Source organism: Rattus rattus, chromosome 1 (genome assembly GCF_011064425.1).
Source record: "Rattus rattus isolate New Zealand chromosome 1, Rrattus_CSIRO_v1, whole genome shotgun sequence".
NCBI classification, from domain to species: Eukaryota; Metazoa; Chordata; class Mammalia; order Rodentia; family Muridae; genus Rattus; species Rattus rattus.
In genome coordinates this window covers 198,951,146-198,978,009 of record NC_046154.1, presented here as the reverse complement: position 1 = coordinate 198,978,009, position 26,864 = coordinate 198,951,146, and the positions used below count along the sequence as shown (strand labels likewise).

Below are 26,864 nucleotides of genomic sequence, written 5' to 3'. Positions count from 1 at the left end.
ATTCTGGGAAGCAGCCAAACCCAGCACATGCCCTGGAGCCTAGAAGCAAGGTTACTTTATAATAATTTGCTCTCCAGGTAATTATCCCAGCCCTGTTGAAAGTGGGGACTCATTCCCAGGAGAGGGTATGAATATATCCATGGAGTTCCGCTCATGTGACCTCTACACCACCCAGTATTCTATCAGTACTGAATAACCCACACTAACAGACTGTGGAATCAAACATCAACAGAAACATTGGCGGGAACAGACCATTTTCAAAACATGGCAGTTAGTCATGAAAAATCCATGCTTCGGTTTGCTACATAAAAGCTCTGGGTGTCAGGACCATAGCAGGCTAATGTCTGCCTGTCTGCCTTCCTGCCTTCCTTCCTTTCTTCCTTCATTTACACATTCATACGTTTTTGAAATCTGCAACAATTCCAATGCATAGTCATCACGTGATCTGTTATTCCATTCTGAAGCACACACTAAGATTTGAAAATGGACCCTTGAAAATCACGTTTATGATGACGTCATGAGCAGTAAGCAAATGTAAAGCAACTAGAATGCCTGTCAGTGGATGAATAGATAAATAAAATATGGCCCAGTCTATAGAGTAAGACACTTTATAAAGCAGATATATGTAAGGATAATATTATAAGTCAAAGATTTGTTACAACATGGATAAATCTTAAAAACATACTGAGTGAAGGGAGACAAGTAAGAGGTCACATGACTTTTGATTCTACTTACTTTTGATCACATGACTTTTGATTATCTTTACAAGGAATATACAGAAGAGCTTTATTCATCGAGACATGAAACTGATAACGGTTGCTTGTAGGTAGAGCAAGAAGGACATGTGGGATGATGAAAATATTTTGGAACAGATAGGCATGACAGTTATGCAATAGTGTGAGTGTCTTAAATGCCACTGGTATACTTTAAAATGCTAACTTTATCTTCTGAATTTCATTTCAGTAAGAATAAACCAAAATCAAAACTAAATCTATTGATCTGGAGAAATAGAGCTAATTTTAGTACTAGGACCAGAAAGAATACTCTTCTAGGAAATAAAAGCATGAATGGTATCTTTGATTATAATATTGGGTTCCAAACATTCTATTCAAAGTTTTTCAATGAAAGCTGATGCCAAGTTTGTATAGGACAGCCAATCATAAATGTCTCCCTCAGTCAGATTTTCAGAATCTACGGAGTCCTGTAAGCTTGAGATTGTATTCCCTGTTAAGTATCTGGGTGCAATTAAGATAGAGCTCCAAATGTTAAAACTCAGCCGGTTTTGAAGCTAGAGTACGGTGCACCGACAAAGAAGGAACAAGCCACGAGTGAGCCATGACTGGCCTGAGGTCGGGGAGGTTCTTCTGAGGAACCAGGGTCCTGGCTGTTCAAACACCAAAACCAAGGGGAATTACAACCCCACATAGTTCCCTAGGATAAGTCATGCCCTCAGCATCCTGAACAAGGGGTTTTGTTGTTTGTTTTGTAGACCAAATGAGATCATGTCTTCAAAACTTCTTGTAAAATAAAAATTTGCATATTGGTATGATTGCCACAGTTTATTGATGTGCAGCAGTTAACTATCATGTACACACTGTACTTGGATGTTATTTTCACATACTATTATATATTAGCCACCATTCTCATGAAAATTCTTGAATATTAGTTATTTGCCATGTAGGGAAGGGAATATTGTTAACACTTTAAAAGAATAAATTGAGCTTCTGAGGGCCTAAGATTCACTCATGGGAACATAACTTTGAGACTTGAGACCTTTAGTTCCTAGTTCATTCAAAACCCAAAGTATTGAAAGGCCCAATAGCTGTGGTTACTAAGGCCTTTTTGGTCTTTGTTAATTCCTAATGTGATTAACATCTTGGGCAAAGTCTGAATAATTCTACTTCTGTTTGTGTAGCAGTATTTTGATTGTTATAACATGGAATTCCCAGGAACCATACAACTAAAACACAGACACACAACGTCTGACTTTGTATTACTAACACATACTGAATGTACACTGGGCATCAGATCAGACATGGCATTGAGTATCACATAGACATTTAATCCCTAAGACAGTCATCTGTGCAAATTCTGCGTATACAGAAAGGAAGGCTCGGAAACACTAATTTACCAAAGTTCCAGATGGAAATATAAGTTGGTATTTAAAAGTTCATGGCAGTTGAGGTAGATACTGTATTACTACTTTACACAGTGCTGAAACAAAATGTCTGACCATAGGAAGTTAAGGAAAGAAGGAAGGGTTAATTTTGGCTTATATTTTGAGGCCAAAGTTCATGGCGGTCAAGGAATGAAGCAGGAACCTGACGTGGCTGATCTTGTGCAGCCACGGTCAGGGAGCAGAAAGGCTGAGTGATTTGTTCTTAGTTCACTTTCTGCTTTGTATTCAGTCTAGTATCCCAGTCCCACCCTAAGTTAAGGTGTGTCTTCTCACTTTCCTTAGACAAACCTTGATAACCCAGACAGACTTGTCTAGGTGCTTGTTTCCTAGGTGATGCTTCTACCCAGTCAAGTTGACCATCAAAGACCACTGGGATTCCTACCTAATGAACCAACAGGGTGGGGGAACAAATGTTAAACTAAGATGAAAAGTAACAGAAAGGACAGGGATGAAATTCAGTTTGGTTAACATCAAAGATCCTGGTTGAACTCCTTTGTTATACTGAGACATGGGTCCAAAGTTTATGGTCATTTGAGTCTCTACTCCAAACCTTAGGGTAATAAATTTGGGTCATCCTAATCACTATGATATAGTGTGTCTGACACTCTTGGTGTCCTGCTTAACAGTTGTAGATTCAGGAACATTTGTGACATTGAAGTCTCAAGAAAAAGGGAAGCCATCTTCCATATGGAAGGTTTTGAAGACAAGGCAAGATTTGCTAGAAATTAAGAATTGAGGTTACTAAGTATTTTTTCTGCTACAGGATGCTGGGTGATGAAAAGCTATAATTTAGGCTTTTGACTAACCTCTTCTGCATAGATGTTTTTGTGCTATAGGGTAAAGCAACACTACAAAAGCTACTGTAATGTTTCATACAATGTGCTAGGATTGCCTAATAGCTTCTAGGGCGTAAGTACTAATAATACTATGTCACAATTTAAATAAAGGGGAAGCACTCCTCATCAAAACTGGCGAGTTTCTCCTCTCTAGGATTCATCTTGTGTTTTGTGAACAAGAGGGTAGGATTTCCAGTTATTATGATTTTTTTCGGGGCTGGGGGGAAGTTTATTGACCTCACCAGGCATTTCCCCCATGACCCTAAATTTAATTTCATCCTATTGGTTTGCAGTTCACTACCTCGTTCAACAAATGTTTGCTGTGTTTCTAGTGTTGAGAATAATAAATGCAAAGTTCCTCTGTACAGGGAGTTTACAGCCAAAGGGGTCATAAAATATTTCAAAATATATAAAACATTTATTAAATTTTGTTTGAATAGGCGTTAGGCGAGTATTTGCATGGTGAACTCGTCTTTCTTCTGTCAAAACAAATCATATGACGGCTCTCTCGTTTCTCCAGATGATGACATGTGACATATGATGACACATGACGATATATGAGGTCATCATACTTAAGGGAAAAAAAAGAAAGTTAATTACATACACCCGAAAGAGTAGCTATGACTTTTGAAAACTGTACTGTGAACGATCTATTCCATCTCTCCCAAAAGGAGAGCAGCCTCTGAAAAGGCGCCGAGGGAAAGTCACTTAATTTAAAATAAAATAAAAAAAGTCAGCCGGAAAGGCAAAATGAATCTCGAATCAGACAGCAAACTTGCCGATTTAGGGTCGCTCTCGGGGTCTCTATACAGATCCGAGCCAGGAAAGTGTCGCCATGAACTTGAGGGTAGAGTTCCTTTCCACGCCTTCAGCGCGGTGGCAGAACCCCGGGTGGAGGTCAAGGTGTGGCGGCGAGCGGGCGACGCTCCGAGGCGCGCGGCGGTGACAAGCGGGCCAGCCGCGGCCGCCCGGGCGAGCGCGGTCACGCCGCCCCGCGCTGCTCAGGTGGCGCCTTCCCGCTCAGGTGAGCTCCTCCCGCACCTCCCATTGGCCGAGGCGCCCGTGGCGCTGGAAGGGCGACGCAGCCCGGTCTAGTTCAGGGTCTAGGGCGGCGCGTCACTTCCGGTAGCGCGGAGCTTGTAAAACACCCTGGAGAGAAAATGGCGGCGGCGGCGGCTACGGCGGCTTCGGCGCCTCAGCAGCTCTCGGATGAGGAGCTTTTCTCTCAGCTCCGCCGTTACGGCTTGTCTCCGGGTCCCGTGACAGAGAGCACCCGGCCGGTCTACCTCAAGAAGCTGAAGAAGCTTCGCGAGGAAGAGCAGCAGCAGCAGCAGCACCGGGCGGGGGGCCGCGGCAACAAGACGCGGAACAGTAATAACAATAACACGGCGGCCGCGGCGAGTGTAGCCGCGGCACCGGCGGGGATGGGGGTCCGGCCGGGCTCGGGGGACCTCGCGTACTTACGGACTCCCGCGGGCCTCGGCCGCCTGTCGGCCTCCGCTCCGGAGAGCCCGGCGGGAGGCTCCGGGGTCGCGGCGGCCGTCCCCGCGGCGGGCAGCAAAGTGCTGCTGGGCTTCAGCTCCGACGAGTCGGACGTGGAGGCCAGTCCGCGGGAGCAGGCGGGCGGCGGCGGAGCGCGGAGGGACCGGGCTGCTCTCCAGTACCGCGGGCTCAAAGCGCCACCGGCGCCCCCGGTCGCCGGTGAGGCGACGAGCGGCAACTCGGCCGAGCGGAGGAAGCCCCACTCGTGGTGGGGGGCGCGGAGGCCGGTGGGCCCCGAGCCGCAGCTCCCGTCGGGGAGCGACGGGGCCGCGGAGGACGTGGACGAGGAGGTAGCGGACGGTGAGGACAGGGACCCGGAGGCCGAGGAGCCGCTGTGGGGCAGCCGAGCCGTGAACGGCAGCCGGCTTCTCCCCTACAGCTGCCGGGAGCATTACTCGGACTCGGAGGAGGAGGACGACGGCGGCGACGTGGCCTCGGCCAGACAGGTATTAAAGGACGACTCCCTTTCCCGGCATCGACCCAGACGGAGCCATAGTAAGCCGTTCTCCGCGCTGACTGCTAAATCTGGCGGCAGCCGGCAGGAGACTTCAGTTCAGGGAGGGGGAGGACTCGAGATGAATGACAGGGCGGCGGCTGCCGGGAGTCTAGACAGGAGCCGAAACCTCGAGGAGGCGGCGGCCGAGCCGGGAGGCGGAGGAGGAGGAGGGTGCGATCAAGTGGACTCCATTCCTCGATACCGTGCTGGCGCGAAGAAGCTGGCACCGCTCCTGTCGCCGCCGCGTCCCGACGTGGACTCAACCTTGGAGTCGTCCACAGGGCTCCTCAAAACCAATAATCACATAGGCGGCGGCGGGGCCTTCGGCGTGGATTCCCCCAGTCTGTATGCCAACAGCATCCCTCCAGGAGCGGCCGTGACCGCCCCTGGTTCACTCAGGATCAACCACGCCAACCATACCGGCTCCAATCATACCTACCTGAAAAACGCCTACAGCAAGCCGAAGCTCTGCGAGCCCGAAGAGGAACTTCTCCAGCAGTTTAAACGTGAGGAGGTGTCTCCGACGGGGAGTTTCAGTGCTCACTACCTGTCGATGTTCCTCCTAACTGCAGCCTGCTTATTTTTCCTAATATTGGGACTGACTTACCTAGGAATGAGAGGGACGGGAGTACCCGAGGACGGAAGACTCTGTAAGTATTAAGTAAATAAACCCCCGAGGGCCAGATTATCCAATGCAACGTGCCTACTGGTGGTGACCTTGACCTGCAGGAAATTTACTTAAACACCGAAAATATGGCGGAATACATGCCTTATCCTCCTTTTGATTAGGAGCACTATTAACCAATATCAGAATGTTATCCTAGGGCTGGTTTCTAAGTTTTTCTGCATGGGCTCAAATTTAAAGCAACTTACTGAAGAAGACGACAGTATAAGCCTTTTAGTAAAAGGCTCTTGACTGTCTTAATTCCTTTTATTTTTAAATAACAGCAGATGTCTTTTGCTCGTGAGTTTTGAAGTGTTGCCATTTTAAGGCAGCGCCATACACGCGGCGTTCCATTTTTAAATGAGCTAGTAGGATTCTAGAAGACAGCAGGATTCTAGAACACAGCATGCTGCTTCTTGAAATTCTGGTGCACACACTGTAGGTAGTTCTCTTAAGTTCTTTAGAGAGAATGAATGCTAAAAAGGCAGCAGGGCACACCTCCTAATTCACTTCTCAGCCACTCCCACCCCTGAAGAAAGTCATTGTAGCTTAGCCGAGGAACTTGGAGTCAGAAATGGTGAATGACTACAGGCAGGCATCTTCCTGTGCATCTTCCTCCATACTGAGTACTGAGTAATCAAGACAACAGTAATAGGCGGAACCATTCAAAACAGACAACCATTGTGTGTCCTCTGAGGACATAAGGAGGAAGCCGTTGGGGTGAGCTCTTTTAGATTGCATGGTCAGGGGAGCTACCTTTTGAGCTTTGTAGAGACAATGTTTCTGGGCAAGGAGCACAAGGAGAAAGCACTTGAATGGAGCAAGAGACTTGTGGTAGGTTACTGTGGTTGGAACTTCTTTTCCTAACCGAGAAAACCATGTTAACATTGACTAGGATGAGGTTTGATAAAATGGGACATTTAATGGACTGTTAGGTTTCTCCCCCTGAAGGTGTTTCTCCTAATATGAATTTACACTATTGTGATTTGTATTTATACAGTTGGCTTACTATATGTTTTATTCCACAGTTATGGGAGATTACTGTTAGCAGACTGAGTAGTGGAACTTTGATTTCAGTATGACTAAGTCTAAGATAGTAAACAAGTGACTACAGTATTGTTTCATGACAGGCCCTACAAGAGCATTCATTACTTCAGTTGGCTCTCTAAGAGCAAGAGTGATCTATCTACTGTGTCCTGCCTTAAATGTTTGAGAGGGGAGACAGTCTGTCTGTCTGTCTGTCTGTCTGTCTGTCTCTTTCTCTCTCTCTCTCAGTAGTTAAATGACAGTACCTGCTTTTGTCTGTCTGACACTTACCTTAAAACTAAGTGCTTTACATAGTCTTATTTAGTCTTCAGCAACTCTCAGAAAAGTGTTATCTTCATTTTAAGGACAGGATAATGAAATTCAAGTAAGTCACGTATCCATTTGAAAGTTTAGTGAGTCAGTGGACTGTGATTTAATGATTTGTTACAGTTTCAGATTTTTTTTCTAATGACAAAGCCCCAGTTTCTTAATATTTTGTGTCTTTTGTAAAGTGTTATAGATAGGAGGGTAGCTTTATTGTGCCTAAGAAGAGTAGGGGATTTAGTAAGACTTCATATGGAATTAGTAATCACCCAAATTATTAAAGGTCACTTTCATATCTGTTTCATCACTGTACGGTGTATGATTAATGTTTTGTTAAGGACTTAAATTTCAAGTAGCGTTGGATAGGATGCTTGATAGGATGCTGTGTAGCATGGTGGTTTCCTTTAAACAAAAACCAAAACACACTTCCTTACCTTCATTCATAAAAAACATGGTACTTGAACATCCTGAGTGGAAACAAGGGATAGCATGACCGAGGGCTTGGCTGAACAAATCAAAATCCTTAACTTCTTACATGCTTAGAGGTAAAAATATCAGAAAATATCTGCCAGCCTTGTAGTTGGGAGGATCAAAGGAGGTAATCTATTAAGTGTGGATATTTATTTAGAAGTTCAAATAAAATTTGCTGTATTTCTGGTGAATTTTACATATATATTAATTATTAATATAAATTATATTTATATTTTAAGATTTAGGGGTTGGGGATTTGGCTCGGTGGTAGGGCGCTTGCCTAGGAAGGGCAAGGCCCTGGGTTCGGCCCCCAGCTCCAAAAAAAAAAAAAAACAAAAAAAAAAAAAAAAAAAAGATTTATATATGTGAGTACACTGTTGCTGTCTTCAGCCACACCAGAAGAAGAATCCCATTACAGATGGTTGTGAGCTACCATGTGGTTGCTGAGAATTGAACTCAGGACCCCTGGAAGAGCAGTCAGGGGGCCCTTAACCACTGAGCCATCTTTCCAGCCCTATATTTACATTTTAATCATTTTTGAATCTATCATTTAATTATCACCAGTTTGGTTAGATAACACCATAAAGCAGCTGACTCAAAAGTTTGAGTCAAAGTATAATGAATCCATGATGCACTTGACATAGTGTAAGCCATAGTAGAAAAACATTTCCTGCTCGTTTGGTTAGTCTGCTCACTTAACACCATTAGGGTTCTAAGAGGGAACACTTAGACTCCCTGTATTATGAATCTTGTGTTAAAATGTCTAGAGGTAGCGTTCATTGGTCAAATAGTATGTTTAGGTTTTACTTCAAGTAATAATTTCACTAGAAGATTGTAGGTTATATGTGACAGTAAGCTTTTATTAGTTACTTTTGAAATTATACAATATACAATGGTCTTTTAAATGTTTTTTTTTTTAAGTAAAAAGTTCTTATTTTGGTCTGCAATTTTTTTTATTAGGGATTTTTTTATTAAATTAGTTTTACTCATTAAATTTCTTAGTTTGCTTTTATGTCTGCAGAATTAGGTGATCTAAGCTTTTTCCAATTCTTTCCAATTCTAAGGAGGAGCATTCTAACTTTAAACTATCAGAGCAACTCACAGATTAACCTGCATTAAAATTGTCCCATAGGTAATTAAGTCATGACAATTCACTAAAAGAAAAGAGAAGAAACAATAGATTGCCTAATGTAGATTCATGACTATTATTTAAAAATCATTGTCCAACAAGAGACATGATTCTTGTAGAAAATTTGAAGAGAAATGAAGCAAAAATATGAGTGTAATTCTATATTCCTCTCTTTCTAATTTTGTACACATTCTTGTTCATTTATACCAGGAATATACTCCTTTCAGAACCTTCCTTATATTTTAACATAAATATAGGTGTGTTGATTTTCAGTCAATGATATGTGTAAGTTTTACTTTTAAGTGCCTACTGTGCTAAGAATTTTTAAGCAGCGTAGATGTGTGTTGAGCAGTGTGTGAATGTGTGGTAGATGAAATCTTCAGAACTTACAGCCTAGAAAAAAAGAGCTGCAAGAGGGGCGTAGCTAATACTACACACAGGTAGGCAGGCCATTCTGAGGAGGTAACACAGGAACCAAGGTCAGAATTGCCTAGAGGGTTAGCCACTGACAAGAAGAGCACTCCGGCAGATGTAACTAGCTAGTGTGTGGAAAGTTCAGAATGAACGGCCAGTGTTGCTGGGACTGCACTTGAGGAAAAACGGCACATGAATGACCAAGTCAGTTTTGCCTTGGGCGATATCATAATGATGATGAGGAGTCTGAATTTTAAGTGACATCATTCTGTATTAAGCAACTTGTATTTTCACTTAACATTTTATCGTAGGTATCCTTTCCATTTACTGAGTTTATGTGTAAAGGTGTATTTTAAGAATGTCTCTCACCATGGGTCTTTTCCTCATCCTGTAAAAGTGTTAAATCTGCTATCCTAAGGTAGTCCTTGCAACTTTATCTTCAGTGCCATCCTTCCTGTTTCCCTGGAATGGGTGTTTCATCCATTCTTAAGGTCTTGCCTCTCAATTTGTATTCTCTCATAAAGGTCCCTTCTGAATACGCATCTCTTTTGGTTGTCCCAAGTCCCAGCACCATCTGCCACCTTCTGTACTGTCATCCTGTTTTTGCCCCTCTCTCCTCTTGTCTGATAGTGATGCTTCCATATATAGCCAGAGCTCAAGAGAGAGACTCGGGTTTGCCTAGATTCCTTCTCTTGACCTTACCATGTCCGGCCCTGTAGGAATTTTGATGTTCGGTAGCTCTTCTTTTTTTTTTTAATCAATCTTTTTTGTTGTTTGCTTTTCGAGACAGGGTTTCTCTGTGTAGCTCTGACTGTCTTGGAACTTGCTCTATAGACCAGGCTGGCCTCTAACTCAGAGATCCCCCTGCCCTGGGATCAAAGGTGTGTGCCTTGCTGTTTGGCTCATTCTTTGTTTCTGTCTCTTCTGCTTTTTGTTAGCTTTTGCCCGAGCTCTTTCTAGACAAAAGGTCTATGCTTCTGGCCTTTCCAATCCATCTCTGTGCTAGAGAATTATTCTAAAGCATACACAAAATTAGTCTCTCTTGCTTCAGAGTACCCAGTGACTTTCTAATAAGTCAAATTTAAATTTGATTCCATTGTCCTGAGATCACACTTGCCCTGTCTGCCTTCATTTCCTACCAGAAATTGAGTATGTAATGGCATTTGTGTCTTTGAACATATTGCCCGTTCCTTAGGAATAGTCCCTTTTTCTCTCTACTATTTATTCTTAAATTTTGCCTTGTGAACTCAGACACTTCATCCTGTTGGCCCATCACTCAGAAGAGTACTTCACTCAGATAAGAACTTCTTCCTTCATAGCGTTTATTACACTGTGTGATTGTGTGAGCCCACCATGGCAGACAGATTATACGTTCTAGGTTACTCTTTTTGTAGGTCAGATACAGACTTTATTATTCTATTTTTGGTTTGAATTTCAGTTCTCTCTTATTTTGTGACTTTACTAGAAATGTAAGTGTCTAGTGTTAAAAAATAAGGTGCTTGATTTCCCCTTGGGAGTGGCTTTAAGCATTAAATGAGATAATGTATGCCCGATGTTTAGTGTTATTGAAGAAGGAAATAACTTTAGTATTCTTGGCTTATTTGTGACCCATGATTTAGTTTAATGAATAAATGATTACATATAAAGTAGCCAACACAGGCACTCCGTATGTGTAGTTACACATCTATAGATTTACCCAACTACCAATCAAGAATATTTGACAGAAATTTGCATCTAAACATGTACTTTGTTATTGTCTATATAGTATGGTACAATGGATTTTATAGCAACTGACATAAATTTATATTCAGTTACTTATATTTTGCTTTAAAAGTAGAGATGATCTGTAGTACAGAAGAAGATGAATGGAGGGTGTATATAAATGCTGTGCCATTTTACAGGACAGACACCAGCAGTTTCACATTGTCAGTCCAGGAGACCCATTCTTCATGCACACTTGAGAACCACTTTAAATATACACTGATGAGCTCCCTGTATGTCTCAGTTTTTACTCCAATAAGAGTGAAATAACTCATTCCCACAGATCTAGACTACATCAAGATCAGTCATAGGAAGTGGTTCTGAATTAGCCTGAAGCCTAAGCTTGGACTTAGTAGGCTAAGCAATGGAAATCATGAGAGATTCAGAGCAGAGAGCTGATAGGGTCAGGCTGTTTCCTAGAAGGGTGGTCAGGTGGGATGGGTAGTGCAGCAACAGAGTTAGAGAGGAGAGCTACAATAAGCATGATGTTATGAAACTTAGGTTAATGATTGGGAATGGAGTAGGGCTTACGATAATTGCTTTGAAGAAAGAAGCATGCTTATGGATTGGTCTCTTTATTTTCTGTTGTCAGACTCAAAAGCGTATTTTGTGGTCATGAGCCTGAATGACTTAGGAATATTGATACCATGGAGAAGAATTAGAGATGCAGAAGAGGGCTCGCTCCTGTTTGAAAAAAAAAATGTAGTCTAGAGAAACCTTATTTAGGAGTATTTTTCAAGTTCAAGTAGAACTATCCTTTGGGTGATGGTAGAAACGTGGTTGACACACTTCAGAGACCGGTGCTGTGTGTGAGTACAGGGGCTGGGACTGTTTGATGGAGTGGCCAGCTTTTCATATTCCCTTTAAAAGTACAAGCGTCCCACTTTGTGGGCATTGTTTAAATATTTTCAGTCTTTAGAGGAATATCAACTAGCTGACTCTAGAGGTTGATACCCAGACCCCCAGACATGGGGTTAAAACTTTGGAAAAGATACTTGTGAAGAATGATCAGAGAACAATGTTTTTAGACCTAAGACTATTCCTGTAAATTGAAGATGTTTGTTATAACCGGTTTGATGATTTTAGAAACTAAAAAAGTTTCTCTATGAGAATGTATTTTGAGAAGTAGCTGTAGAAGAACTTAAAATTATGAAACATCAATGAGAGCTGTTTATCACCATGGAAGTAGTGGTTTGGGGAAATAATGGTGTGTGAGAAGTGACTTGTCACTTACCAGCTTGTGAACTGAGGCTAAGTTAGGCACTGTAAGCCTGAGTCCTCACCTGTGGAATAAAAGTGGGAATAATGAAATAATACATGGAAAGCTTGGTATGTGGCTGTAGTCATAGCAACACTTCAAAACCCTCTGTGTGCTGGGTTCCAGGCAGAGGACCAAGCACTCATTAATCCTCATACGGGTGTTTCCCTACTGTAGGATGGACAGACGGAGAGGTCAAGGAACTTGCTCAGGATTGTGTAGGTAGTCCTGCCAGGGAAGGGTTGGAACTTGCTAGTAGCTGTTAGTTACCATGCTAGATCACCTTTACGTGTGCAAGTACATTAGTGCTCAGTTCTTGTTTGGACTATTATCCATAACATGAGGAGTCTGGGCAGGCTGTGCAGATTAGTGTATGGGAACCACGAACTGCTAAGATTAATCTATGAAAGGAAAGTTCAAAATTATACTCAACTATTAGGGACCACGTGCAACCATTCTCACTTGAAGTATTTATATTAATTTGTAGATATAGGGAAGGGACCTCTGCTGTAGTACAAACTGTAGTACATAATATAAAGCTATAATATAACTTTTTTTTTCTTTTTTCTTTTTTTCTGGAGCTGGGGACCGAACCCAGGGCCTTGCACTTGCTAGGCAAGCACTCTACCACTGAGCTAAATCCCCAACCCCTTATAATATAACTTTTAATGTAGTTGTACAGTCATAAAAGTGGTGGGAAAAGTAGTTTTATGATGTGAATTCCCAGTATATAATTAATTGTTTTGTAGGGTTTCTCTGGGGAAGAGGTTTAGATACATAATATATATGGTTTTTCTTTTTCACTAAAATTTGTTTTGTCATTTATTTTTCTGTTTGTTCTAGTGGAAAGGAAATGTTCTTAAGTGTTGGTATATATACTTTAAAATTAGGTGTTTTATTGTTGTGAAGACTTAGGGTTTTGTTTCTATGCAACAGTGCTTGAATTGTATATTATAACTTTTGAAACATAACTTTAAAAAATGTTTCTGCAAATTTGGGTGTCTTATGGTAAAGCTCACCGGAACATACAGTCTCTAGAGCGGAGGAGCTGGGCAGTCCCTGTGCTGAGTGTTGGTGTGGGTTGATCATTTCCTTCTACCTTGCTTTAGTACTACAAGTTTCTCACAAGGGTTCTGTTTATAAATCATACAGATTTTAATGTAGGCATTATTTTAAAAAATTTTAAATGTAAGTTTTTTTTTTGGGAAGAAATACAGTGAATAAATGTGCCCCAAATGAAGAAGATACAAATTTGAACATTTGCTGCTAAGTTCAAGATGTTCTAGAAGTATCTTAAACTTATGACAAACTAGATTTTTAATTACCATTTCAAGTGTCCATTCTTTCAGAATTTAAAGACTTAACTGATAAAAGGAACCATTAAGAACTTTGTGTGCACACCAGTTTTTATGAGAGCGCTTACTACTGTTCCCTGTGAGAAACTGTCAAGGTTCTGCAGCTGAGTGCTAGCTAGGCATCCTGCCCCAGTGTGACAGGGATGATGATGGTGATGCCTGTCAGGTGGTGGTGGTTACTGATGCTCTGCCGCTACTGTGTTTGCTGAGGATGTACTTAGAACCCTTGAGCCTTAGTTTTTATAGCTATTAAAATAAAAGCATAGTCAAGTACTCCTTATGTCCAGCCAATGAGTTTTATAAGGAATTTTATATAAATGATTTGAAGACATTGAAATGATCTAACCTGTACTTCTCATACTGTGAGCTAGAATTCTTCAACTATAGTAGTATAATTTAAGAAACACTTGTCCAGCTCAGTGGCATGTTTTAGTAATAATGTTAGTAAGTAGTAAAAATACTTTAAATTTAGAGTCTTTATCAGTACTTTTAACTGTATCTCTTATGTTATCTGAGTAGAAAAGGGGGGATGTTATTGTTTCATACCGTTAGTATCTTCCTTACTTCCTGGACTGAAGAAGAATCTTTTATTTCTGTGGCTGTATTATTATGATATATCCTAAAACACAACCAGAAGCTAGACCTCTGAAGGTAGATTGGTAACTCAGATCTGATACATTAATGTAAATGCAGTACTGAATTTGAGGCAGAAAAGTTTTTTTAGAGGAGCAGAAATAATAGCATGCATATATATGGAATTAGTAGGCTCACACGACAGTGACTGGTAGCCAACAATAGGTGTTTGCATTCTAGAAAGGCTGAGCATCCTACAGCCACTTGTCCCATCAAGCTCTCCTCTGTCTCTCAGCTCTCAACAGTCTCAATCTGGCTCTGAAGGCCTGGACCATACTTGAGCTGTGGGGGTTCAGTGCCTGTTGGAAAGCCTGAAATGCTGAGTTCCCTTCCTCATCAGCAGAAGCAGGAAGACTGGATTTACCAGCAATGAGCAAGGCAGGTAGACAAAGCAGCACTGCCTTTTACAAACTCTTTGTATCTGAGCTGCAACCTGAAGGTGCTGCCCACTTTAGGGGAGCATCTCCCTCCTGCTTATGCCTTCCTGGAAATACCCTCATAGACGTGCCTCAGTTGAATAGGCTGCTGTTGGTACTAGCTGAGGAATATTACCTGTTTGGCTTGTTAAAAACTCTTCAGATAGCTTAGAAAGTAGGATGAGTATTCTTTTACCGTAGTGGGAAGATGAAGTGTTTCTATTCCAATCAATAGACAGTTAATTAAATGGGTGTAGTCAAGAAACTGAAAGGTATAAAATGGATTTGATAAGCAGAACATTAAAATCAGACTGCCATATTGAAGGAATTTAAAGTGCAGTAAGACTTCCAGTCTCTTGGATAATTTTTATAAAACAATGACAGTTGTATTGTTATTCCATTTTGAATTTGAAATATCAATGCTGTGATTTTTTTATTAGAATCATTCAGAAATATAGTACATACAATATATTTAGCTAAAATTTTCTAGTAGTCACATTAAAGCATATAAGAACAGGAATAGAGTGAATACTAATAATTATCATAATCTAGAATAGCTAGAATATCATTTTGAATAACTAGTAGAAATTGCTGATGAAATATTTTATGTATTTTGTGCGTGCGTGTGTGTGTGTGTGTGTGTGTGTGTGTATATGTATGTGTGTTGTACTAAGTATTCATACTCAGGGAGTCAGTCTTACACAAAGTATAAATCAACAGACTAGTGATCTTTCCAAGACTCAGTAGACACATGTGGCTAGTCCTTACTGGGACAGCTTAGATCTAGACTGTTCTGCATTATTGGTTTAATTAAATCTAATGGCTTATTCTGGGATGAATACAATGTGCCATGCATTATTTTCTATGTAATTTTACAGTTAATATTTCTAGTAATATGATAAAGGTTTTGTTATCAATTTACAGATACACATAATGAGATAAACATATTCTGTACAAGAGTGGATTTACAACTATTCTGATTTAAATCCCTTCTGTTTACTACATTATAGTGTTTTAAGCTTAGCTACTCAGAGATAGGGTAAGCAAGTGAATGAGGTTCACCTCTGTCCTGTGCTCTCTTTAGGGACTTGACTCTATCGCTCCTTACTTTAAAGCACCATGTGCCTCTTAGCTTGAAATGACAGTGGTACTGGCAGCTGTTCTCAGTCCTATATGCTTGCTTTCCCATTTCCAATTTAAACTGCTTTCTATTACTCTTTAAAGACACAGGAATGAGAGGTGTTCATCTGACAGTTGACTGTAGTGAGAGGGGGAAGTCAGTTCCTGTTGGGAAGAGAAAACGAGTGATGAGCAAAGCTTGTACGGGGGGGGGGGGAGGGCTTTAACTTGTCAGTATTTGAGAAGGTTTCGGGGAAACTCTTAGTCATCATACTTGAGTTATATACATTTTATATCAGTTCATAGTGTATTATATAGGAGGTTTATACTTAGCAGTATCTCCAATTTAAGTTGAATAATTCCTTGAATTAGATTTGCATTTGTAAAGACTTTACTCACCACAGCAAACTTCTTTGTTGAAATTTTGAATTGGTCAGAATCATTGGATGATGTGTAATAGCATCTTTAAACTTGCAGTGCCCCTTTACTGTGGGCTGGAACTACATCAAGGCACTTTAGCATCAGGGCACTTGCTTGTGTTTGTGAGGTCTGGGTCAGTCTCCAGCGGGCCAGACAAAATGGGGGTGGGACCGTATTCTTGTAGGCTATAGGACCACAGCTTGCTTGCTTTGCTTTTCTTCTCTTTCCTTCTTCCTCCTTTTCCTTCTTGTTTGTATGTTTAATGTGCATGAGTGTTTGCCTGCAAGAGTATATGTGTACCACATGCATGCCTGGTGCCCAGGGAGGTCAGAGTCATCAGATCCCCTGTTGACTGTTCATGAGCCACCGTGTAGGTGCTGAGAATTGAACCTAGGTCCTCTGCAAAGACAACAAGTGCTCTAAACTGCTGAGCCATCTCTACAGATCCCCAGATTCTTTCTTAAAGATGTTTAATCTTTTGTTAGTTTCTATAGAGATTTAAATAAGACACCAGGTTTTATCACTTACTGCTTAGTCATGAATCCTAGAGGAAAATAAATAAAAGTATGTGCGCATGCTACTTGAATTCAGATGTTTTAAAAATAGAATATACTAGGGTATGTAGTTTGACAAAAATGGAACATATTACTTAAAGTAGAATTCTAGTAAGTCTTCTAGCTAGAGCAGATACTGTAAGGATAGAAGTAAATAGTTTGTTTTATGTATGTTCTTACACAGTTAACTCTACCAGTGTAGAGTTAACTTCATGAGGCTTCTGTGCCCCCTCTCCCCAATTTATGAATGCTAAGTCTGGTTCTTGAGGATACACCTGGTGAATTAGAACTTTTAAAGTTAAGATCCTTTTTGCGACATAAACCATCTTTGATTTTGAAGTAATTTTCTGCTCTATTACGTAGTGGTAGAATTTGGGAGTATGTTGTTCAGCCACGTTCCTTCAGGGGAAAGGACTGATTTTAAGCAACAGAGTTTAGCTGGGCAGTGGTGGTGCACATCTTTAATCCCAGCACTCAGGAGGCAGAGGCAGGCAGACCTCTTGAATTCAAGGCCAGCCTGGTTTTTAGATTGAGTTCCAGGACAGCCAAGTCCACACAGGGAAGTCAAAAAAACAAAACAAACTGAGGGTTTTACAGGTTTTCCTGTGACTGGATTTGTAGTTAGGAATATTTTAATGATAGCTCAGTTCAAGGGACCCTGAGTCTATATGTGTGCCTCTGTGTCTTGAGTACTGAGATGTTTTGCTTGCATTATTCAGTTCTTCAAACTTAATAGCTGAGGACCCCTGGATGGAATGTCATAGACACAAGCTACCTTTAAGCCTTGGTCAGAGAAGCTTCTCTTTGCAGTGAGTCTTGGTGAATGCAATGATTCTTGGCTGTTCAAAACAGTTGCATGTTGAGCCTTAAACAGATCATTTTTACTATCCCCTGTAAGGCTTGGGGAATATCAGGGAAAATGGGATAGAAAGAATGTAAGGAGAGAAAGAAGGGCTGCAAAGTGCCCTCTTCTGAGCATGGTGGGGAGGGGAATCTGTCGTCGTAGTTTTGAGCCCCCAGCAGCCCGTTGTCTTCCTTGGACCTATCCAAGAGCAGGCCTTTGAATAGTCACAGATGGTGGAAGAGCTCAGGGCTTACTCTTTCCTCCTGAACGGGCAGGCTACTGACTACTTCTGGAGACTGGGGGTCCTCATCTTCAGATGTGTGCCCACAGGTGAGCTCATCCCATGCTCACAGACACCACCTGCTTAGACTTAGTGGGTCACAAAACAGAATGGAGAGGCTGGGAACGAGCCAGTGGGGAGAAGTGGCAGGAGTGGCAGAGAGAGGAGAAGGTGGGACTGAGCGTAATCTTGAGTGTACTGTGTAGATGAGGTTGTTGAGGACAAATTTAGTTAGCAAATGTGAAATGCAACAATCTCCTAGCAGCTCTAGACTTTCATCTATCCTGTTCTTCACATTAGAAAACTGAATCTTTGGAAGATTAAGAATGGTGTGTATGTGACAGAACCAAGATTTGAGTACAGATAATTATCCCAGGGTTTTTTTATCCTCTAACAAAATGAGCTTTTGGGGATAGGTATCCAAACCACAGCGTATGGTATAAAGGTACATAAACTAAAGTAGTTTTAGTTCAGGTTTTAAGGTTGCTTGCTTACAAGAAATAAAGTATCAGCCATATTGATTTGTTATGCAGCTGGCAAGTTCAATTCTGGTGTTTTATCAATTTCATGAAATTAAGCGTTGGAAATCTGAGTATAAAGCAGAAATTGATCCTGGTCAAAAATGCAGAAGTGCGATAGGACGCTCCTTAGGTATGGAGACTCCTCCTCTCAGAAAGGCCACTTTTCCCTTTCATTATAAAATTAGATTTTTTTTTTAATAACTGAGGAAGCATTAGAACAGTTACACTTAAACATTAAAATCACATTTGGAATTTGAAGTATGCTATAAAAGCTCTGTGAGAATAGAAGGAATCTGAAGGAATAGCATAGTGTTAAAAACAACTTCACAACATACATTTAAGTTTATTTGAGCAAAGAACAACTCAAGAGTTGGTGGTGTTCAGATCCAGAAGACTCCGGGAGCTCCACAGTCTATGCAGAGAGGCCAAGTCCAGCCTGGCCAATGCTGTCTTTGACTTTTATTTCATCTATTTCTTATTACTTTTGTATGTGTTAAATCGCACTTGTTCCTTGCCTGGTGTGTAAGAGGGCAGTTGACTTAATATGTTTTTATTCTTTGAGAATTTTATACATGCAGAGGATGCATCTTGATCACATTCATTTCAGTCAGGTCTCCTATTCCAATTTCATGTCTATCTCTCCCAGTGTTCTTTCCCCACTTATGCTGAGTCCAGTTAGTGCTGCTCACATACTCATGGGTATAGGACCATCCACTGGGGCGTGAGCCACCTATGAGGGCCATACCCTGGAAGAAAACTGACTCCTTCCCCAGCAGCCTTCCACTGCCAATAGTTCTTCAGCTGGGGTGGGATTTTGTGAGCACACCATTCACCTGGTCCGTGCTGCCATGTTGACTACTTTGATCGTGTGCATGTTGGTAGAGACAGCCACAGCTGTTGTGAGTTCCTGGGTCTTAACAGCCCTGCCTTGTCTAGATCACACTGTCGGTGGCAGTCCTCCCTGACTTCGGGCTCTTAACAATCTTTCTGTTCCTTTTTCCATGATGCTCCTTGAGCACTGGGGCAGATGATATGTTTAAAAATGTGTTATTTATGCTTGGGAATTCTGGACCGCTATAGACATAGTTGTAAAGCTGTCCCCTGGAGCATGGGTAACTAACTCACCAGAGGCAGTGACTTTCTCCTTTCTAGTTGCCCTCAACTGCCTCAGCTCTCCTGGTCCGGGTGGGACCCCCTCCCCATTGATAGCTGGATGTTTATTGCCCAGTCTTGTTCAGGCCCTTTGTGGGCAGCTGCAATTACTGTGAGTTCTTGAGAGCTCTGGCCATATTTGTCTCTTAAGACAATTTTTCATGACTTTTCTCCAAAGTCATTCAGCTCTTCAGTTCTTTCCACCCCTTCTTGGGGGCTCTCAGACCCTTAGGGGGAGTGATGTGGTTGGTATATGCCATGTAAGGCTCAACATTTACTTGTTCTGAGCACCTTGGTCAGCTATGATTCTTAGAATTAGCTGCCCTTCACTGTACAGAGACGTTGCCAAGTTTGAGGACATGTCATGTCCATTTAATAAGAGTAGTGGGTCCATTCCTAGGACCTTTTACCTCCCTGGTCATGGACCTTTGTCTAAATTCATAGTAATAGACAGGACTTCCTCCTGCAAGTGGACCTCAGAGCAAATTTGGTGGTTTTCATAACAACCATGCTACTATTGTACCAGAAAACACCCGTTCCTGGTAAGTTGGTAACGTCTGTGCGTGCGCATGCGCATGCGCTCTGCAAAGCTAAGAATGATCCTTGATTAATTTTCCCTTCATCTGTCTGCGTAGCAACTTGAGGCACTGTGAAGACTGTCCTGCTGCAGGGAGGAAGCTTTCTCTTCAGTCCCAGCCTGGCTTACCTGTCACCACATCCAGGGTGTGTCCTGTCTTTAGCAGAAGAGTCCTGTCATTCATCCCACTCTTGTGGCCAACTGAGGGAAGTGGCCATAATCTGTGTAATTTTGAGGGTCTTGCCAACACCACCAGGAGGTCTCCTACACCTGGCATTAAGATTTTCATTTACTAACCCATGGCTTCGGGATTGGCATTATCCACCCATGTATGCTATCTCTTTTGTCTTTTTAAAATTGTGTTTTTTAATTAATTTATAAAGTAATGAGCTTCCAGGTCACTTTGTATGGCCTTAATTTTTGTTAACTCCTTCCCGGTATCCCATTTTCTCTCCACTTTTCACCCTGTCCTGTTAAAAACTTGCAACACTGAATTACTTTTTCATTTTCATGTCACCTGTGCTCCACCCTCTGCCCCCAAGGCCCTTTGCCTACATCCACTATAGCCTTTGGTCACTCCCTGGTCTCTATAGACATTTCAAGTTAAACCTAAAAATTGGAAGCTATGATCTACAGTTGGGAGAAACCACGCTGTGGTATTTGACTTTCTGGGCCTGGCTAGATTACCTCACTCCGTACAGTATTTTCCATTTGCATCCATTTGCCTTCAAGTTTTATTTCATTTTTATAGCTGAATAAAATTCCATTATGTGTTGCACCACTATTGCTTTATCCATTCATCAGTAGCTGGACTTGTAGGCTGGTTCCATTTTCTAGCTGTTGAGAATGAGTAGAGCTTTGTTGTCAACTATTGTGGGGTCTTTTGAAGTTATTGTTACAGAATTGAGGTAGTTTCCACCTGTCCTTGTTTACTGAGCATTTTTAGAATTAGTAATGGGTACTAAATTTCATTAGATGGTTTTTCTTAGGCCTTTTTGGTGGATTAAGCTAGTTGACTTTTGAATGATGATGAAGTTAGTCAAGTATTCATGGGCTAAATAACATTTAGCTATGTTTTCCTTTTTACATTGTTAAATTTGATTTGTTGTTCTGTAGAAGATTTTAGACCTGAGTTCATGACAGCACTTGATGCATGATTTTCTTATAGTATTTTGTTTGGCTTTGATATCAAGAGTAATGCTGGTCTGATAGGATGTTAAGTATTCCTTTGATCTTCTGGTGGATGATGTCAACAGTTAAATTCTTCAAATTTTTAGTGAAATTCACTAGTAAACTCATCTGGGCCTGATGTTTTCTGTTTTTGGTAGTTATTAAGTTTCTTAATAGATTTAGTTAATAGTAAGAAAAGTGACTTTAATTTTATTTTCACATTCCTCTTTGGATGTGCTTCATTTCTTCATCTAGTTCCAAGTTTCTTACCTGAATCATTTCTCTTCTCTCTGGTTGACTTGTAATATTTCATGAAAGTCATGTCTACTGGAAAGAAATTCTCTCAATTTCTTTTTTCCCAAGAAAGTATGAATTAATTAATTAATTAATTAATTAGGTCTGGCTGTTTAGCTTAAGGTCTCAGTAAGCTATCCAAGATGACTTTGAACTCACTTGTGCTCACTCAGGCAGACAGTGAACTTAATCTTCCTGCCTCAGCTTACTGAGCTGTTGGAACTTAGATCTGGGCCATTAGACCTCACTCACAAGTGACTACTGTCTCTCCAGTTTGATGGATAACAGGTTGCCCTGTGACATCATTTCTGCTATGACCATAAGAAGAGCCAATTTTTTGATTGTTTAACAAAGTAATAACCATAATTTCCCATAGGTCAGACTAAAAGCAGATTTTTGATAGTATTTAATATCACCCATCTACATTTCTTGGTTTGTAAAATATATTTTAAAGTAAAATATTTTTTGTGTTTATATTCTTCTCTAATATATGAAAAATTTCAAAGTTGAAAGAATTATGTTGTTGATACTCATTACTTAGTCCTACTGCTTATAGTCTATATAGTCCTACTGCTTATAGTCTATATAGTCCTACTGCTTATATATAGTCTATATGGTCCTACTGTTTATATAGTTTTTATGGTCCTACTGTTTATATAGTCTATAGTCCTACTGTTTATATAGTTCTACTGTTTATATATAGTCTATATTAGTTCTATTGTTTTTATAGTATATATAGTTCGTTTCTATAGTCTGTGGGGTTTTTTTGTTTTGTTTTGTTTTGTTTGTCATTTAGTTTTTGTAATAGATCCCAGACCTGAGTACAACCATAATGTAAAGTTAAAAGTTGGTAAAGATGGGGCTGGAGTAATGGCTCAGCGGTAAAGAGCGCTGGCTGTTCTTCCAGAGGTCCTGAGTTCAAATCCCAGCAGTCAGATGGTGGCTCACAACCATCTATAATGGGATTTGATAACCTCTTCTGGTATGTTGAAGACAGTGACAGTGTACTCATATACTAAATAATACTTTTTTAAAAACATGGTAAAGATGAACAATTTTAACTATATTCTGATACTAATTTTATGTGCTATTTCTTTTAAAAAGAGAAAAATTCCTCCAGGCAGTCTCCCTGTGTGGCTGGAGCATACTGTGAACTTGTTAGCCTGACTGACTTCCCGAGTGCCGGCTGTGTGCTGCCATGCTCAGGAGTCTGTCATATATAAAGAACAGGAGCTAGCCGCATTAAAGAAGTGATTGGCCTATTTGATTCTGAGTTTTGACCTTTTAAATCCTTAAATACACTTTTTCTGTTTTCTATGTTTTAGTATTTGATACCCATACTTAAAACCCTCTTTTATTTTTATAAAGTCATTATAAACTTATTTTTCAAGAAAATTTTATTTGGAAGTCACATGGGGTTATTGCCTCTTAAAACAGACAAATGAAAAACTGGAAGTCCTATAGAATAGAATATGTGAGCTAGAGAGTGTTCCCCCTTCCCTTTCTTTCATGAATCAACTATTTTAGATTTGTATCTTTATGTTCCAGGTTGGTAATGCATTATGGCTGCATTCATGTCTAGGGTAAAGGTGGTATAAATGTTCCCCTGAATGCAAGACTCTCACAGGAACAGACTGTAAAGGATTTTTCTAAGTATATCATCAAGAGCCTCTGTTATGGAATGATCATACATCTGAATACCTATATATATAAAAAGGCACAAGTAAGAGAGATAATTGGTAATTTATGTAGCTGAATATTACTGCTTAGATGTCTTGAATTTTTCTTAGGACCTAGTTTAGTGCCATAGAATGGTGTGGGCTTTGTTGTCATGTGTGTGTGTGTGGTTTTTTTCCTTTTTTTTTCTTCTCTTTTTCCCCCCATTTGGTTTTTCAAGACAGGGTTTCTCTGTGAAGCCATGGCTAGCTTTAGACTCAGAGCCCCTCTATCTGCCTCCTGAGTGCTAGGATTAAAGGTGTGCACCACCATGACTGCGCTAGTTTATAGTTTTAGAACTGTAAAAGGCTGCCCTTGAGTGCCCAGTCTGTAGAGTCATTGCTCTGTAGAATGAACTGAGAGGAGGGCTTATCTTTATTCTTAAGTAACATAGAGCAGATACTTGTTTACTAATGTCTTGCTTTGTAAGATAAAGCTAAATGATCTATCACAATACTAAATTAAGAAACCACAGCTTTTAGAAACTGATGTCACATGGTAGGCTCCAAGCAGTCTTGTGAATGTGGTGCTTTTGTTCAGAGAAAGGCTGTGACTGATTCTTCACATGGTGGTCCTGGGATACACTGATACATCTCCATCTCCTTGTGTGTAGTTGAGAACTTGTTTTGAGATGTTCTCCTTGCCTAAGAGCTATATATCCAGCTGCAGTCTTCTAGCCATGTACCTGTTGGTTTTAACGTGTCATATCATAAAGGGTTAAAGCTTAATAACTCAACATCTAAGAGTGCAAAGGAAAAGACTCTTTGTTGTTTTTTTTTTTTTTTTTTTCTTTTTTTTCTTTTTTGAGCTGGGACCAAACCGAGGCCTTGCGCTCGCTAGGCAAGCGCTCTACCACTGAGCCAAATCACCAACCCCAGGCTCTTTGTTTTTTAAAAGAAGAAAAATACTTTAGTTTTCATAGTGTTTTATAATGAGAAGTATATAGCCTTTGGAGTCAGACATAAATAGATTTTAATTTTGTCATCAATTCCATTAACAAGCATGTTTATCTCAAGGAGGTAACCTAACCTTTTATGGGTCAATGTCTCTGAACGAAATGTGATAACATATTCTCTAAAACTGTGGTGTTGTATTAAGTGAGGCACTTTAAAATGTGTCAGCAAGCTAGTGCCCCAGACAGGAGTGCTGCAGTAAGTGCTGTCACGAGAGGACTGCACAGTGCTCAGGGTCATTGGACCTTTCTGGTGTTTGTGAGACATGGGCCTTCAGCTTGTCTGTTGTTCTTCATGTCTTTAGCACCAAACTTCTCCAGGTGTTGAGAGAGGAAGAGATTTTTGTGCTCTTATTAGGAAAAGACATAAATACCTCATAGTTTTAAATCAGACTATCTGGCTGTGAAGGTATTGAGACCACAGAGGCATCTGAGAGGAAGAAAGTCATTGTGAGTTACAGCACTTCTACATCCTTCATGGTTGTAGCTGCAGTCTTGACTCAAAGCAGGAAGAAATCTGAGAACATAGTGAAAATTACCAGGAGAAGCAAATGTCTAGGATTTTCCCAGGAAAAATATCTTTCTATGTACTGTAATTTACTTTAATTCCAAATGCATAGAATAGAAAAATATGAGTGCATACTGTGAAGCTAATTGTATTGATCCAGAGAAAGCTGGAGAAAAGCATTCAGCATACAATTGCCCATTTTTCTGGTCTTGTAAGTAGATACTTATTCACTAAATGCTTAGGATTCTCAAAATGAGATACTGTGTTTTTTTGTTTTTTTTTTTAATGTTCTTTTTTTTTTTCTTTTTTTTCTTTTCTTTTTCTTTGGAGCTGGGGACTGAACCCTGGGCCTTGCTCTTGCTAGGCAAGCACCCTACCACTGAGCTAAATCCCCAACCCCGTATATGTTATTCTTAACCAAAGAAACTGATGATCTTTCGAAAGGACTCCATGTGAGTCACAAGTGCCAGTAAAGAGACCACTGGAAGATTTTAAATTAAACATGGGAATTTGATTTTTAGTCATGATAGTGTAGTTTAAAGGGAAGATAAATCAGTGTTAAGGATCTCCACAAGAAGAGTTTGGTATATCTGAAGTTGGAAATAGCCTGGAGAGTGAATTCTATGGCTATAGAAGAGGAAATTGTGACACTGGGAGAGTCTGAGCAAAGGCCATGATGTGAGGCCATGTAGAAGACACCAATTGTGTGTGGGTGGCTCCGCAGCTGACTGCCTTTAGGGTATGGGAACACTGGCTTAGAGTGCTTGACATTGTCACTATCAGGGTAAGAGGGAGTACTGTATGTGGTTCACTCAGTTCTTCTGAGAGAAGAGACCAGCTAAGAAAATAATACAGTTCTGCTGTCAGACGCTCTTGAAATACTTGCCACATTTCTTCAAATTGTTACATAGGTCACTATTGATAAGAATATTTATGGGTTTTTAAATATATGACAATTCTTTTTCTCCATAAAGACCATACAGTTTCAATTGAGTATATTGATGTTTTAAAAATACCAAAATGATTTGAGGGAGGAAAGATATATGAACATGTTTCTTCATAAATTGGAGGGCTGACTTGCTGTTTAAGAATTACTTTGCTCACACAGAGCTGCCTTCTAAAACTTAACCATAAGGTTCTATTTCATTCTTGCCATTCTTAATTTATCATGTGTAACTTGTTGGCATTTGAGAAGAAAAATTAACCAAAGGGCAGAAAAAACTCCCCAGGCTTTTGATGTGTCAGTTCTCAGTTTTCTTAGTCTTGAAGCACAAATCTAGGATATGAAAGACATTGGTAGTTTTCAACATGGCTGTCTTTTTTGTTTTACTCCTGCCTTCCTAGTCCTTCTGACAACCTCCCCCAGCTTTGTTTAGGATTTTAACACTATTTTGTGACACAGAGCAAGTTATACATACATGTGGCTTTAGCTTAGATGGTGGTAACCTTTTTCCAGCACCGACTATACTTGTCTCCGACAATGCAGATGTGCCTTAGGCTGGTTGTTGTGGGCAGCTCTTTGAGGAGTAGTCTGCAGGCTGATTTACATCCATTTCTGCTGTCACAGACACATTGACGTTGTATAGCTTTATTTCAGAGGGTTCATGTTTCACATTAAAAATTAATGCTATTAAAAAGTAGTTTTGTAATCCATGTGCTTTGATATTTTTTTAACTCAATCTTCTACTTCTATTTTGAGAACTTCTGATTTTATACTTTTCAAAAATATTTCTTTCCCAGCATTGATAATCTTTTTTGTTGTACAAAGAAAGGTTATCTAAATGACCATTTGAAAAATCTGATAATAGGATTACTTTTTTTTCCATTGCTTTTTAATTGTACCTTGTCAAAATGGTCTTGTACATGAACTTTCTTAGAATCAAGCAGTTCCTGGTTCTTATGGAACTTCCTGTTTTCTCAAATAAAAATAGAAAAGCATCTCAGAAAGGAAATCTGGTCAGTGTGAACTACTTTATGAGATAGGTTGGATTTCCTTGTGCCTGGATTGTATAGTAAGAGGTCTGTATAAAATGATTATGAGTTTTCAAGTGTCTGTGAACTTTGAAAGTTTTTATATATATAATAACATAGGTGGTATGGGAAAGGGACTGAATAATTGTGACATGACATGTTATGTATTTAGCCATAATCTGGCTTCACATTTTGGGGGAGATTTTAGGTAGAGAAAGATTGCATGGAAAATACTATAAATTCCCCTTATTATAATATTTGATTGTCAAATACTGAAATCTA

The 26,864-nt window shown here is 40.3% G+C and overlaps 1 protein-coding gene across 1 annotated transcript in view; it reads left to right on the top strand.

Moving 5' to 3' along the window:
• The first annotated feature begins 4,140 nt into the window (after positions 1-4,140).
• Positions 4,141-26,864, top strand: part of Lemd3 (LEM domain containing 3) — a 49,544-nt gene continuing 26,820 nt past the window's right edge. The window contains exon 1 of the mRNA XM_032913039.1: positions 4,141-5,703. Within this exon, the coding sequence (XP_032768930.1) occupies positions 4,176-5,703 (1,528 nt within the window). The 5' untranslated portion in view covers positions 4,141-4,175. The remainder of the gene's footprint in view (positions 5,704-26,864) is intronic.